This window comes from Beta vulgaris, chromosome 2, assembly GCF_026745355.1.
Source record: "Beta vulgaris subsp. vulgaris cultivar EL10 chromosome 2, EL10.2, whole genome shotgun sequence".
In the NCBI taxonomy this organism is placed as follows: domain Eukaryota; kingdom Viridiplantae; phylum Streptophyta; class Magnoliopsida; order Caryophyllales; family Amaranthaceae; genus Beta; species Beta vulgaris.
In genome coordinates, this window is record NC_079203.1 from 17174372 (window position 1) to 17191452 (window position 17081).

Here is a 17081-nt window from a genome sequence, read left to right on the forward strand (position 1 = left end):
AGAGGGTAAGAAAGAGAGAGGGGGGGAGAGAGAGAGAAGGAGAGAGAGGGGGAGAGAGAGAGAGAGAGACTCATCCGTACTTTTGTTTGCAGTAGTTAGGCAGGGATCAAGCAGAAGGTCAACTTTGTTTCTTTTCTCAACTTTACAAATGGCATTAATGGCTTTCTTTCGCCTTATTCTAGATAGATTTATCCCTCTTAGGGTGTGTTCTTTTCACTTGGATACTGCTGAACTTATCTTATCTGAATTTACTTTCTAAGGTGGAGAGAAGGCACTCTTAGTTTCCTTTGTTTCGTCACGCCTTTCTATACATCATTCATTTTCTATTATATGAAATTGTTCATTTTCAATCCAAATGTAGCCTAAATAAATTTGAATGACTTTCAATGACTGTCATATTAGCATCACTAAAATTATTATGGACAACATTATTTTTATTGTTACTGTTAGCGAGCGCCTTTTAGGCCGCTGAATATACTATTTTGATAGTAGCATCTAAATTAACTTCAGAGAATTTGAAATTAATGCAATTATACAAACAATAACTAGTTCAGAAAAATATACTAGAAGGTACTATTTCCCCATATTTTTCTTCCCCTAATTATCGGAGTTCTCTTTGTTGACTCTGGTAAGTGGTAACTGCATTGTTCTTCCTATTAGGTGTCTATTAAGTGGGAGAAGCATCTTGCTAGGTTCATTAAGTCATCCTCTCATAAAGTAATTTCGATCACTTTGTGATGTTTTTTCATTGTTGGTTTGCATTTCAAGCGAGAAATGTGGCTTGAATTGGACGATTCTTTTTGGGTGTCAGAGTATTGGAATGAATTTGGAAATGTTCTTGGGGATCTAGATAATCTAGATGTTAATGTGAATGTTTTGGATATAGCAGCATTCTTCGACGATGATTGGAAGGACCAGTATATTGGAAGCTTAGAAGCAACTGTCAAAAGTTAGAAGGTGCATTGTGTTTTTCTAGAGACAAACGCTAAGCAATTATTGATTCAAATAGAGGATCCTCAAAACAGTCTTTTTTTTGTCTACCCCTCTAAAACAAAACTATGTCTCTTATTATACTCGTTTGGTGCGGTGTTCAGGAGGGAATCTTTCATTTAGATCAGGTCAAGAGGAGGAATAGTTTATCAATCACCTTTTGTATCATTTGTAATTTTGGCTCTAACTTTTCTTAAATAACTTTCTTTGAGACCATGTTATTGGGCATGGGGATTTACTGTTGGGTATGTAACCGAGTGATCGACTGATCACATCTTACATTCGGGGACATGAGGACTTTGTCCTAAATTTATAGATAGGTATATTTATTAATGTAGACCTTTCTACATGCATTAAAAGGCTCAACGTTTTCCATTATTGAACTCTACTCATGGCTCAAAATTTCTTCACTTAGATTTGTTCCTCGTTCATCTTCTCTCTGAAAACACCAAAAGCTTGTTGTAGCACGACTCCCATGGCATGCCTGTAATCCAACTCAGCAACAACATTGACATACTTATGCTTCACTATAGTTTACTCACTCTGTGATGTGATTTTCGTGGCTAGTTTCGAACTCTTTTTGTGTTTTATGATTTTGTGGATGAACAACTATGAAATTGAAGGGATATTACTCTCAAGTCACGGTTAAGAATATAGTCAAACAAGTCTCGGTTGTTTGATTTAGGTTCACTACTTGGAAACCTAGTGTTAGCTCACGCTCAACTCATGCAATATATGCAACTTCTTTTACTTCAAAAATCTCTACTTCTTTAGGAGGCTAGATGACCTTTATTTATAATAGAAGAACCAGAAAACCCTTGCTCACCAAGCAAGGATATGGCCGAAATTACATGTCAAAATATAAGGAAAGTTTTCCCTAAATTAAAGCCTAGAATCTAGCTAGAACTTAAGGAAACATTTGAATTAGGATAGCTTTGCAAAACTTTCCATAAATCTTACAATTATCACACGGCCAACCTAGCAACTCCTATTACCTTACTTTCCTTATTTACAACTCATGACAACTCATCTACTTGAGCCTAAGTAAATGAATTACAAGCTGATTTTTCGGAACTGTATTCAATTAATTTAGTTTAGCTAACTAACCTAACTACCAATAACAATAAAAGACATATTTTTGGTTACATGTAAAACCTGTACTTTAAGAGTAAAGTAAAACCATGCAACAATCCTAAGAAGCAAATAAAGATTATTTGATCTTGCATCAATCTGATTTTCGTTAAATCCAAGGAATCAGGGGAACAGTTGGTGGGAAAAATGGAAAAGGTGGGTTAAAGAGAGAAACAATCATAAAGTGAGGAGATGTGAGTCATGAAATAAAAAGTTATGGTAGGCCTCATGTCCCAAAATAGTAAAAGTAAAGTAGTTTTTTTGTGAAACATACCAAAAAGGAAAAGGAGTAAATCTTGGTGAAACGGAGGGAGTATATATTACTATGTCATGACTGGAAAAAAAGATGAATGGCTAGTTGATGGCTTTTATTGAGTGATATGATGAATGTATGCAGAATTGTAAGAACTAGATTCTTTTGTTTTGACGCGAAGAGCCATCTCATTTCCTTCATCTTTTTGGTAACTTTTCCTTTTCAAAGTTGAGATAAAGAAATAAAAAATAAAGGCCTATGATTTGCATATTTGACTTAAAAATATATGCTTCTCACTGGAAATAAACATATGCATCCGAAAATGGTTAGTTGTCGTTCATATGATCTTTCTGTCTACTTTCATTCTGCAAGCTTGAGAATTTCTTGTTCTAGCTAATGTACATCCTCATTTCACGAAAAAGCAATATTTTTGATTTGAGAATTTTTATATTACAGGTGCTGTGATTGAAGCCTTTGTGAAGCTCCACGAGAAAGGCTTAATATACCAAGGTAGATTATTTAAAATCTATTTAATGAGTGTGATTCAAGTTTACTGAAATGTGAAGCATACTATCAAAATGAGCAAGGCAGTTGTTTTCCATTGTAACCCAGGTCTAATTTTGGCACTTATCTTATGTTTCGTTGTTGTACTTCATTCTTTTTTTTGTATATTTTTTTGAAGTGCATACTTTAGTGGATTAGCTGATTAATTTTTCCTATAAAAGTATAAAACTCTGTGATGATTGCTGTCAATGGAAAGGGAAAAATTAGCAAATGTATTGTCTCTACTTTTAACACCACCAAAGTTTTAGACAACGGAAAATATAGGCTGTTGATCTTATGAGCATCCAATAATTCACTTTCAGAAGTATTGACATAGTTGGACAATGGTCAACTCTCTCAATTTTTTTTGTCAATGATTATGGAGTGAAGTGCTTGGATGGAACTGGCTAGTTCAAGAGGGAGGGGATAGATGCATCTAATTAAAATTGAATAAGCTACATTCTGAATGTTGAATCTTTCAGGTTCATACATGGTCAATTGGTCGCCTAATCTTCAGACAGCTGTTTCAGACTTGGTATGTTATTGTTTCCTGTAGGTATTGCTGATGCTTTCCTTGTATGTTTTTTTTTTCTTTTCCTGTTTGACTTATATGCTCCACACACACTAAGGAAGTAGAATATTCGGAAGAACCTGGTGCTCTCTATCATATTAAATATCGCATGGCTGGAGGTTCAAGGTAATTGTCATGCTGTATTTGTCATTTCCTATTGGTACTCTTATTTTGCATTCTCTTTTAAATCAGTTCATTTTATGTTCATAATTAACTAGAAGTGAGAATTCTTGTTTCTATGGTGTCCATTCTTATGCATGATTTTTTGGGATATTTTTTTCCTTAATAATTGAAGAAGGAAGTTGCAAATATAGAGGACTGGCCAGTCCTCAGGATCACGATTCAGGAATGTTCTGAAATAAAATCTTAATCTGTTGGCCCTGAAACACTTCAATACTTTAGCTCTTACTTCATCCTACAATACTCTTTACACTTTCCATATTCATCTATTCGGTATTACTCTTTACACTTCTAGTTTTGGACATCATCCATCATTTTATCATTCACTCTACTTTTCAAGTATGGTCCACTAACTCCTATCATATCTATCTTTTCGATAAATTAACGAATGATGACCAAAAACATATCATCTAAATAAGGACGCTGATAAGCGTGAAGAGTAATGTGGAAAGGAGGGAGTATTTTTTCGAAACACACTTCAATACCTTAAATGAACACCCTAAAGATGCAAATGAAGGTTGAAAAAGCACAAATCATCATTTAGTTTTAAAATTTAAATTTGCTTGGGAAGCTTATTAGAGTGAGTGCAACTCTCGATAAGAGGCCATTGCTCCTTATTGGCCATGAAAGGCTTTGTTACTTCAATAATTTTCGGAGCATCAGAACTATACAAGCTATCATAGTAACCATTTTTCTATCAACCTAATGATTGTGAGTCCAGCTCTTAATAAAGTGGTCAGTGCTCAATGGTCATGTTAACCAGCGATGAACTATATTCATTGTTGGATATCCACATCCCTCATGTTATCTACACTAGGAATCAATTTAAACAAAATGGCTAACATAACATAGTATAAATTTTCTTTCCCTAAGAAAGCTAACTCCTTTCACTTGTAAATGCTCTCTGTTGTGCTGTTTCTTAATATATCTTTCATAGGTGGTATACCATTTCGCTTAGTCTTCTTTTGTTAGAAAGATTCATGTAACTTAGTACATAGTAAACATGGAATGGATGACCATTAGAATATTCTACATGGAAACATTCAACTAAATACTAATGACTTACTAGAACCTGGACTCCTAGTAAATTAAAAATAGTCTCCATAGGGGACTATAGCATCCATCAAACTATGGGAGAAAATTCTCATATAGAAGGAGACTAATGATGTTGAGACAAAAGTTACAGATAAACTAGTAAAGTTTGGAGTTTACTCTGGCTGAAAGTCTGATAGCAGCTTCGAGAACTAACAAGAGCAGAGGCTAGAGATCAGAGCAGGAGCTGGCGTTGGTATATGATTGACATTTCTACCCTCTGTTAACTTCTATCTCCGAATTGGAACACTTTAGTAAGTGCACTGGCAGAATCAAATCTTTAAATTATCAATTTGAATTTAACTCTGAACCTACATAATGCTACTCTTCATATTTTGGTTACTTTAACTAATTTCATTGATTCTGCAAACAACAGCCACAGTTGGTTCAACACTTCATTAATCCTATCTTTGACAGTCTTACTAGAATTATCATAATTGAACAAATTTGAGCAAGCCCTGTTTGTATCAATTTAGCTCAGTAAACCACAAGCACCTCAAGATCTTAACATCAGATCTTGATTGTGATTCATTTAGATACGAAGAGTTCCAGCTTAAGCTTCGTAATGAAATTTAGATGTTAACCTTTTTTCCGCATAAATGTCAACTTGTCCTTGGCATTGAAAATGAGGAATTCAGTTGCAAAGTTATGGTCCTATAAAGGACAAATAATTCACCCGACATAGTGATCCTGCGGTCCACTCTAAGGTCCTTCAGAGACCAACTTATGTTGTGCTTACAAAACAATCTTAGAACTCGCCAAAAAAATTCAAGGATTTCGAAAAGGGCGCTTTCAAGTTCGGAAAAGGCTCGCCAAAAAAATTCTATTTTTTCGAAACTTAGAAAATGAAAGAAAAAATGGGATTATTGAAATCCTTCTAGGTTTAAAAAAAAAAATGTCAACCGTAAATCCAATTCTAGTATTTGGATGTCAATTAGATAAATCTATTTACATATAGCTACTTCTTTGCTTTCAAGATCTTATATGTTCTATATGTGATGGAGCAGTGTCCACATTTTTGGCACTGTTATGTACTTCCTGCATTTTTTAATACTTGCAACTTTAAAGTTAGGCACTGGGTTTAAGGAAGAGATTAGAGATGGTAAACGGAAAAATATACTAAAAACTAACTTAAACAAGGGAAGGTTTGGGTTATCAAGTTACCATCTCTAACCTCTTTCTTAAACTGTGTGCCCAACTTTAACGTTGCAAGTATTAAAAAACGGAGGAAGTATAAGAGAGTTTGTAACTTGTCGATGTTGAACAGGATATAGATGGACTTTTATCTTATTTTCGAGATGTTTTTATTTGAAAAAAATTTCTCACTAGACTTCTGCTTCATTATTTTAAGGGAGGAGTATCTCACAATTGCAACAACAAGGCCAGAGACCCTATTCGGTGATACAGCTATTGCAGTGCATCCTGAGGTTTTTTGCATTGTTTTCCTTGTTCCCCAGATCTTGAATCTTTCATATAATTGAAATAATTTTGGTTGAGTATTTTACATTTACGTGTCTTTCTAGATAACCTTTAAGGAGGGTTGCTTATTCTTTCTCAAGAGTGGTAAAAGGAAGCGGGAATATTTATCAATGCCTTGGTTCTAAAGGCCTAATTTGTGTCAATTATTATATCAATAAGATTATATTCATATATGGAAAGATTCTCTATATTTGTTAATGCCTTTGTTCTATTAGCTTAGCCTAGTTGCTTTCGTTGTGTGATATTCTTACGAGAATTAATATACACTTTCTTTCCACATTCGAATTTGGTGTTTATTACTGCCATCTGTTGTTCTCCTCTTTCTCCACCCACATGTTCCACTTTTTAATGTAATAATCCACCTTAAAATTTATATCTCCACCTTTTTAGTTTCTCTCTCCATCTTTTCAGTTTCTTTCTCTCACTTTTGGACCTTCTCCTTGGTTCTCTTCCAAAGTGAAGTGAGTTTATTAAAAAGAAATTGAGAGTATATGTAAATTATTGTACCAGTTATATTCTTTCCTTGTCCAAAACAACAAGCTCTAAAAATATTATTTAGATGCAAATTAGTCCTAGACTGCTGGTATCCTGGTTGCTTTCATTCTATCATATTCTTATAACAATTGATATCCACTTTCTTCCCACATTCCATAATGGTATTTGTCAATCACATATTTTTGTCCTTGTCAGTCATAGTGACCCAGTAAAGGCGTAGAACATTGATTAGAAGAATCCACTCTATCCTAACAATACAATAGATTTTTTCCCACTAGTAATCTACTGGTTTACTTTGTGAGAGGACAGATGTTTCCTTGTATCTTTATTAATAATGACAAACTAACAATATGATGTATCAAGCAGTGAAGCCTTCGTTGCTTCCATTGAAGTTTCGAACTTGACTTTTCTGAGATGGCTGGCTACATGACATGCTTACACTTCGTTTGAAATGTTGGCCTTCCGGAAAAAGTCAGACATAGAGATTGGTTGTTGATTAGGTGCTTGTTTGTAGATTTCTTTTCATAGTAAATCTGCTAGGAAATTGTTTCAAGGATAAGAAGAAGGTTAACAAACACATTTGGGACCTTAAGGTTAGTCGGATGATGATCTGTAGCGCACGATGGTTTTCCGAAGTGTAGTAAGTAAATTTGATTGTTTCAAGCTCTGTTCATCAATAAAGTAGAGTAGCTTTTATACCAAACTTGGATTTGTTTCATATTGTTTAAGTTCCTTCATTAGGTTAATAGGTTCTAATGCTTGAATCCTAACCACAACTTGGATCTGAAGTTCCTTGATTAGGTTAATAGGTTCTAATGCTTTGTACATTTCAAGGAGGTGATACATTTCTTGTCAAATTATGAGTATGGAATAGATATGTATTGTCTTTGTGCTTGTACCTCATAAAATGAGCCCTTGGAATACAAGAAATGGTAGAGGATGTTGTCAATGTTTACTTGTGTGTTATTCATGGCTTCTAGGTTTTTAACATTTCTTTTTATGATCTATATTTTCATTCTAACAATGCTGTTGTGCTTGAAGGATGAGCGATATGCAAAATATGTAGGCTGTCAGGCAATTGTCCCAATGACATATGGTCGTCATATCCCAATAATTGGAGATAGGGTAAGAGCATCACCTGTTTTTATTTGCTTATATATCCCTAAAACTTTTGGTTCTAATGTTATTTTACCTTATTAAAACCGTTCCTTTCGGTTGATATTTATGCTCAATATAAACTCAACACCGAGGTCTAATATAATCTGATCGATTTAGCAGTTTTAAATTAGGTTCTGGTTAACTTTATTTGAGATAATTAGTTCCCTTGTTAATTATATCGTAGTAGAATAAAAGAAATGTAAATGATGGCATCATATATGATATCTTAAAAATAATTATGCTTTTAATTAAGTGAATTTATGATTCGTGTCAAAGTGGAATGTGCTGTATAGTTGGTGTTTCGGGGAGCTAGGTTGCGCTAGGATTGGGTCTGAGGTGTTTGATTAGTGTCTCATACAACGTACAAGACAAAACAATGATGATGCTGCTGGTCAAACGGCATATAACAACATAAGCATGGTGGAGCTCTAATGTAGGGAGCAATAGTGAGTCTGCCTCATATAAATAGATATAGATTATCAAAAGAACATACTCAGATCACGTTAGTCATATTTTTTCGCATCCAAACACAGCTAGGTTACTCGTCTGGGTATTACATTACATGCTTGATGAACTGATTGAGGCTTCATATTGTTCCTTGGGGTAAATCCAATTAATTACACATATTGTGTATCATAGCTTCTGAAAATGTCAATTGAATCATTGAATGTGTATTAGCCAACCTCTTATATATGGTTTTTGATTAGACAAAGGAGATCTTAATAGAAGAGAAAACGAGGTACTTGAGCAGAGGGCTGATTGTTCTGAGATCAGAAAAATACAGTCACAGTGCACAAATTCTTACTGAAAACAATTAAGAGTTGCTTGCTTAGGAGCTCCTGCTGTGTGTCCCAACTCCCAAGGAGACACAAGATAAACCACATGGTCTTAAGTACATATGATGGAATGGAAACTTGTTAGGAAATTTTTGCATTTTGCATGATTTCTTGTACTTTGTAGGATGCATACTCTGAGATGCTTATTGTTTGTGGTGCAGTATGTTGATAAAGAATTTGGGACCGGTGTCCTGAAGATAAGCCCAGGGCATGATCACAATGATTATCTACTAGCTAGAAAGATTGGTCTCCCAATACTTAATGTTATGAATAAAGATGGAACATTGAATGAAGTTGCTGGACTTTACTGGTACGTTTCAGAATATCTCTGCACTCCGGAAGTTATTTTCTTGTCAATCAATGTCATTTATATGATAATGCTTCTGGCAGTGGACTTGACCGTTTTGAAGCTAGGGAAAAACTCTGGAATGACCTTCTAGAGACGGGCTTAGCTGTCAAAAAGGAACCCCACACCTTGCGAGTTCCTAGGTCACAGCGAGGTGGAGAAGTGTGTATACTTGACCTGGGCATAAGTTTCTGTGATAACTATTCACTATTGAGCAAATGTTTGTGCTATGCTCTTTTCATATGCTTCTTATACTTCGCTTACTTTTCTTTGGAATGCTTATTGAACTAGATCATTGAGCCACTTGTTAGCAAGCAATGGTTTGTAACTATGGAGCCATTGGCTGAGAAAGCTCTGCATGCTGTTGAAACAGGAGACTTGACCATCCTTCCTGATAGATTTGAGAAGGTAAGTAATTGATCATCTGTATAAAATAAACCTAATTAATCGCTTCCTCTTAATCTCTCACAACATTTTTTGTGAGGTGTAAATGTGCATACAATTATAGGAATGTAAAACTTAGGAGCAAGCATATTGGGAATTATTGATATTAATGAAAGATTAAAGATGTACAGGATTACAATGTTCAAGCAGCTTGGAAGGAAGAGAGGATTAAGAATTTCTTGCTTCACAATTTTCATGAAATACTTAACTTAAGACCTTCTTTATGTTTCATCTAGATCTTGACCAACTTAAATTCTAAATCTCAAAGGCGTAAGGTGTCAGCATATTGTGATAGATAGACACTGCTGGAATAGAATTTTCAGCATCTCATGTGAAATCATTTTTGGTTTTTGGCTCTTTCTTTGACAGGGGGTAGGTTTAGGACACGGGCGAGCTTGCAAGTAGATATCCTTGATCTGCATTTTCTTTTAGTGCTTACCTAAACTTGTTAGGAGAGAGCATTTGACATCTTACAAGCTTTTATTGGGATTGAGTATTCATGATAGTTAAGGTTGGTGGGGTTGGGGATGGAAACGAAATATCAATTGTTGCCTTACAAAAGATAGTCACTAAAAATTATCGAGCAAGGTTTTGGAACAAAGCCTAAATTGTATTGGTTTCGGTTAAATGGTCATATGCGAGTAAGGGTGTTAACGAGCTGAACCGAGACCGAAGATGTTGAGGCTCGGCTCGGCTCGAGAATAGACAATGTTAAGTTTGACTCGAGCTTAAAAATTTAGGCTCAGCTCGCGTTCGAATGAACAAAGCCGAGCTCGGCTCGTGGACTCAAAGTATTAATAATTAAATGAAAGTTCAGCTTAACATACACGAGGACTTTAGGTATAGCCCAATGTCTTTGTGAAACTCTTGATAAGTATGGATGCGAGGCCAATTTTCATTTAACATGGCAAAGCCCATCAACCATACATTTGAATTCTATCTATTCAAGCCCCTTTAATACAAGAGGTCCCTTGTTACTCTTGCTTCCTCCCCAATGTGGGACTTTTGAAATCCCAACAAACGAGTTCGCTATCGGCTCTACAACAAGAGCCAAGAAGAGCTGAGGTGAATCTTTAATTCTGTATTATGCCGTTTTATAGTTGCAAATGTGATGTTTTACTTTTGCTTCTCTGATGTGGGATTTATAAACCTTAACAAAATACAAACGCTGCTGCATGTAAATGTGTAATGTTTGCTTAGTGTAGGTGTATGAAATGTTTGCTTAGTGTAGGTGTATGAAATGTTTGCTTAGTGTAGGTGTATGAAATGTTTGCTTACTGTAGGTGTATGGAATGTTTGCTTACTGTAGGTGTATTATATTTGATAATGTAAATAGGTAATGCTTGCTAGTAGTAAACCGTTTTCCAAGATGGGTAGAAGAATAGTTAAAGTGATGCAATTATGGTTGAATTTTTTATTTGTATACTATAAGTTTTTGAGCCTTGTATATTTAATAACTGTCCAACATTATAAAATAAGACAAATCAAACAAGAATTATAATTAAAGACTTAACAGGTAATGAGATTATATAGGTAAAACAAGGTTGGTGTTTAATTTTTTTATCGGACATTAGTTTTTTACATAAAGACTATCTAACATATTTTCGAGCTTGTTCACTAACGTTCGAGCCAATCTCAAGGAGGCTCAGGCTCGGCTCGTTATGGTCTCGAGCCGATCCCGAACTCAAGTCGAGCCCCCCTCGAGCCGTGCTCTGATCGAGCCGGGCTCGAATAGTTTGCGAGCGACCCGGGCTCATTAACACCCCTATATGCGAGTAAGTGTAATATGTGGTGATAGATTTAAGGGGTATGAATTCATGTTTGGAAGAAAAGGTTGTTGTACCTCATATGGGCTGTACAAATGGAAATCATCCAGGAAAGGTGTCTGCCAAGATATAGGTTGTGGGGGTGTTTATTAACAAGGACATCATGTGTTCCAATTATTGCAATATAGATTTGATTATTGTGTGTCCTCCCTTTACGTAATGATGTTAGCAATGTGTTTTTTCCGACCTCCCCAAGCATGCCTGGTTAGCTGAAGTGACAAGGTCGTTTTTGTATGAAAACATGCCTCAATCGTGTTGTAATCAAGGCTGAGGGTGTGTTTATCCCTCAGACTCTCTTCTAGTTTAGAGATTATGCCACATAAAATGTCCATCGACTTTTTATTGTTGAGACTCACAAATCTTAGGAGTTAGAATATGATTGACCATATTGGAGCTTGTCCACAACTTGCTTTTCTTTTTCCGGTCCTTTTAATTCTACATAAACAAGTTTATTGGGGCTACAATGGATGGGTGGAAGTAAATTCCTCTCTCCAAATCATACATGTTTCGGTTTTTGATCCTTCCAGTCGCTCTTGTTCAAGAGACATGAGAATCTCGAATTTTTGCTATGGGACTCAAGGAAAAACCAAGTATGGGTGAGGAGGAGTTCCGTTTTCAGATTTACATTTTCCTTTTGTGATGGCCTCTCTTAGGTCATATGATTGTAATCATGCAAGTTTTGAAGGCGTTTAAGTTCTTAAGATTAACTTATGGATTCTAATGTCTTAGGGGTCGATGTAGATTTTGTCCTCAAATGTATATGCTTCTTTGTTAGATGTGTGATCTAGAACCTTCTTTCCAGTTAGAGCCAAAAAGTAAGTTGGTTGAATTCGATTTGTGTCCATGTGGACTATAACCGGTTTAAATTTCCTCAACCTAAACCTAACCTATTTGTTAATAGGGGTTGCGAAATTCAAGTTATTCAACCTTATCCATGTTCATAAGATGGAATATCGAAAATGACCCTTCAAACCTATTAGTATTTTAGCTAATATCTTTATTATCATAAGATATTATTTGTTTTTAGAGAAACTAAATAAACAAATTGAAAGTAAAAGCATATGTTTTTAGGGTTATATAACTTAAAGGGAACTTTTTCTATTTGAATTTAGACAAGTTATTTTCTAGTTGAAAGTTACAACTATAAATCAATTCATTTAATTTAAAGGATTATTCCTTTTCAACCCATTTAATCAATTGGGTTGATAATCACCCTGACCTGCTATTTTAGGTTATGTTTGGGTCTGGTACAACCTTTTCCAACTCTACTTTCGATAACTTTATGGGGCATTTGTTATATCAATATTTGGAATAAGGTATGGGTTTGTAATCAATTAAGCCTACACTTGATGTTTGGTTCAAAATTTTAAAGCACTGATACCAAGAGCCACTCCCACCATAGGCATGACATTCTCATACCCAAGAGAGAATTACTGTCCAGTGGCCAACATCATTACCTCGTATGACTACAACCAATATATTACTCCAGTCTGCACCCACCTCTCCTTAGTCACTCCCCAGTTGCACCTTCCTTGTCTATTTTCCTGTAATAACGGATAAAATATTTGCGTTGTTTGTGTTCTAATGAAATTGGGAAAGATTGTGTTTAGTTCCCTGATGATCCCGTCAGCTTGGGCATTGCTGGTTCGAGCGTGGTTTCTTCTGATAAGTTGCTGCTTGCCAAAACGGAATTTGATTAAGAATGATGGTCCTAAGGAGTAGAGAAGGGTAGAACTAGTAGGAATATATGGAATATGGGAAGGAAACTGATACGATTCCGGTGAAGGAATATAGCTCAGTTTCGAATAAGCTTCACTCACTTAATCTCCACTAAGGGTTCTAACTCTAATACGATGGCTTCACTGACCAAAGGTTCAAATTAGGATGCGTTTTAGAAAATTAATTAGGTTCACTCCCTAAATAACTCACCTGAGCTTAATGTAAACTTCACTCGTTTATATTAAGGTTCTTGTATTTTAGATTCAGTCTTAAAAAACAATGATCATTCTGGAAAAGTACGTCCAAAATCACTGATAAACTCACGTTTAACTTTTAATCAACAATCAAACTCTTCATAATGTTGAAAACCATGAATTACATATATATAATTAGCTAACCTAATTCAACTAGAACATAAATAAGATAGCTAAGCAAACTAGGATAAATAACGAACTACTACGAATCCTACTAGATATATGTTACACGCTGTAGGATAGAATTAGCACATTAGAGTCCTAATTACCATCAAACTATAAGGACTTAAATAAAAATAGAATCCTAACACGCTTAAAACAAGTAAAACTATTTCAAGTGGAATTGTAAAACCCTGTAAGCAAAAGACTCCTAATGACCCTCTTATAACTAAGATAGACACGCCCATTGTTTGTTTGCCACCCAAGAAAGCCTCATCCCAGCTACTTGTCGAGTTGTTGTCCAAGAAGCTTTAAGAAAACACTCATGACCTTTCTTGTTGTCCAAAAAATGTACACCTCCTTTCAAGAACCTCCAAGAACTCCAATAACTCAACTTGTTGTGCAAGAAACGAAGAATGGTAGGGATTAACTCAAATAGAGCCTTTCACGTATGCGTACGCAGGGAGAGGGAGGGAGAGAAGGAGGGAGACAGAGAGAGGGGGAGAGGGAGAGGGACGAAGGGGGAGAGAGAGAGAAAGGGGGGGAGAAGGAGATGGAGAAGGTGGAAATATCTATTTTTTTGGTCAATCAAAGCGTGAGTTTGATTTGTGTATAACTTGAATCAAACATGTGGTGTTAGGTATTGGTTTTCAGCTATCAAAATGTTGAACCAATCACTTCCTTGGTGATAATCCTATATGTATCACCTTTTGGGATTCAATCAAAGAGGAAGTGTCAAGGGGGCTCTATTGGTAGAGATAACTGGAACTTTGTGAAATATCCTACATCGTCTTGGTCTGATTGTTCCAAAATATTAGATAAAACAATCAACGAAGTGACCTAATGAATTTTTCAGTGTAATTTCAAGTGCTTGTTCTTAATCATGTATGCTTGTTCTTACTTTCCCTAACTTGGTTTTGCATATATAGATCTATAATCACTGGCTATCAAATATCAAGGATTGGTGTATAAGTAGACAATTGTGGTGGGGTCACCGAATACCAGTTTGGTATATCGTGGGAAAGGATTGTGAAGAAGAATATATAGTTGCAAGGAGTTCCGAAGAAGCGCTTCATAAGGCTCAGCAGAAGTATGGAAAAGATGCAGAAATATATCAGGATCCAGATGTTCTAGATACCTGGTTTTCAAGGTTTGCTATAAAAATCTTTATGATAAGTATGCTTGACATGAAATTTTATGATGCAGAAAGATGCAGGGTTATTTGTGCTTCTGAATGCTCAAATAAAATTGCAATGATTACTGGTCCCCATTTCCCCCTTTTAGTCGGTGCTTTTATGTGAGAGTGTTCCTTTTCTTTTTCTCGTTTGGTACTTTTGTGTGAAGACATCAAATCTATTATATACGAACACATCAATGTGGCCAACGTAAAAGTATTGATATGACCTAACATGGATGCGGTTATGCATTACAGGTCGGATACGTCATTTACACTCAAGTATAGATACCAACAAGGAGAGAGATGAGTGATTACCTAATTTGCTCCACAAACCTTTTAACTTTGAGATTTAGTGTTTTAGTAGTAAACCCTTGATCTCTTAATTGGGGAGGAATAGACTTTTTTTTTCAGGTTTGTCTGGTGTTTTGGATTGTGGAAAGGGACGAGGTATAAGAACCAACATGATTACAAATTACAATTGTACAGATGTACAATTCTTTTTCTCTCTCATAACTTAGTTTTGGTGATGTGATAGTTATTTCACTTTGATTTGCACTCTTGTCGTGACAGATATTGACCACTAAGTAAAACTCTTTGATCACCCATAAGTAAAAATTATACAATTGATATTACTCCCTCCGCATAATATAGTGCTTTTTTCTCATTTTTTTACGAGAATTATGGTAAGTGGGACATGAATGACAAACAATTAATGTTGTGGGAAAAAAGCTAATTTTAGGAGAGAGAATGGTGAATAATGCGTGAAAGAGCATTATATATATAACTAATTCAACCCTTACGTTCAATAGACAAAGAAAATAAATGATGGTTGTTGAGGCAAATCAAGGAGAATTGTGGAATTAAAAAATAGAAACAAGAACAATATTTTGGGACACCCAAATTGGAATGCAAGCATAATAGTATGGGACGTAGGAATTATGCTTTATGACATACATTGGGACAAATCCGGCAACATCTTATATAATACTAATAATAAATAATAATAATAATAATAATAATAATAATAATAATAATAATAATAATAGTAATAATAATAATAATTAAACCAGTTTCTATCTATACAAGATACTTTCTTCCTTATAGTATGCTTTATCTTATGTTTAATATGAGATTTAATGGCTATAACTGTATGTGAAAATATGTATAACCTTCTGCTCCCAATGAGATGTTTCTAACCCACCATAAGTGGTATACCAAAGCTGCCACAGTAGCATACAACACCTTCTTTCTAAAAGCACCTTTCCCTCTTTTCTTAATCCTGTCCAACAATGAAGTCAATCTGTTCCTGCAAAATACTGAAGCCCATGAAAGAAGTCCAGAAGATCTGTGATGGTCCTTTGTGATCTGGAATGCATTCTGAAAATTGAAAATTTGATAAATCTTGGCCAACTTGTAATTATCAATCAATAAGGAACGTATTAACTAAATTATAGGGATAAAATGTTCTAGGAGTTAGGTAGAATTCCCTTCATGCTTAAAATCTTTATTTAAAATATGAAATATGATTCATCTCCTATATATAAAATTCTTAGGTATCTCACTAAAACAAGGTATAAGCCTGACCCTTTTCTATTTTTCATATGTATGCTTTCAACCTGCTCAATAGGCCTTGCAATCTTATAGTAGATGCATTAATCATACGTATTTTTCTACTAAACCCTTAATTTTCACTTATGTTGTTATGGCATTGATTATAACTTTCTCTATTATTATTTTGAAACCTTATTTTTTATTTTATTCCAAGCATTTGTATCATGTGGTAAAAGTTCCTCGTGGTTAGAATTTGCTTTGTTGGGAAATTTAAGACTTACACATTAATATCAAATAAGATTTTCCAGGATCACTTAATCACCCCTCATAGTAATCTTTTTGTGCTTTAGATATCTGGTAATTTGGAACACCTAATACATTGTTATTAAGATCCCGATCTGGATCTTACGATCCTACGGTTTTATGATCCTGAAGGACCTCTTCGTTCTTACCCAACTACATAATTTCATATGATAGGATCTTAATACGATTCTACGATTTGTATGATAAAAGATCCAAAAAGTAATCTCACATATAAACTTTCTTCTATAAGATTTTGGTTACATGTTACTTCAGTCATAGAGTATTGAAATACTCCCACCATTTGCGAATGAATGAAGTCATTATTAATGTGTGTAGATGTTTAACATGAGTCTTTTTACCATATTGTAGCATAATTATCACTAAGTTTACCCAAATTTGTAGGATCAGACTGACTCGATCCAACAAACCACTGGTATCAAAAGTAGGATCCCGATCACGATACGATTTCCAAATAGGTTAGTTTATCTTAAATGATTAGGTAGTGCTAGGTACATGTTTCTTACTTTATCCTTATTTTTTTATGGGGTTTTGAGATGTGAGGTTTCGTAGATAA

At 35.0% G+C, this 17081-nt stretch overlaps 1 protein-coding gene across 7 annotated transcripts in view; it reads left to right on the forward strand.

The window, feature by feature from the left end:
- LOC104887239 (valine--tRNA ligase, chloroplastic/mitochondrial 2) overlaps nt 1-17081 on the forward strand; it is a 55254-nt gene that overhangs the window by 14413 nt on the left and 23760 nt on the right. For all 7 annotated transcript variants that reach the window (XR_008967968.1, XM_057392523.1, XM_010671833.3 and 4 more), the window contains 9 exons: nt 2831-2884; nt 3400-3452; nt 3547-3614; nt 6112-6187; nt 7776-7859; nt 8890-9038; nt 9119-9236; nt 9366-9482; nt 14406-14626. Coding sequence is in view for 6 of the 7 variants with exons in the window: in XM_057392523.1 (XP_057248506.1) it covers nt 2831-2884; nt 3400-3452; nt 3547-3614; nt 6112-6187; nt 7776-7859; nt 8890-9038; nt 9119-9236; nt 9366-9482; nt 14406-14626 (940 nt within the window). In the remaining variant the exon portion in view is untranslated. The remainder of the gene's footprint in view (nt 1-2830; nt 2885-3399; nt 3453-3546; nt 3615-6111; nt 6188-7775; nt 7860-8889; nt 9039-9118; nt 9237-9365; nt 9483-14405; nt 14627-17081) is intronic.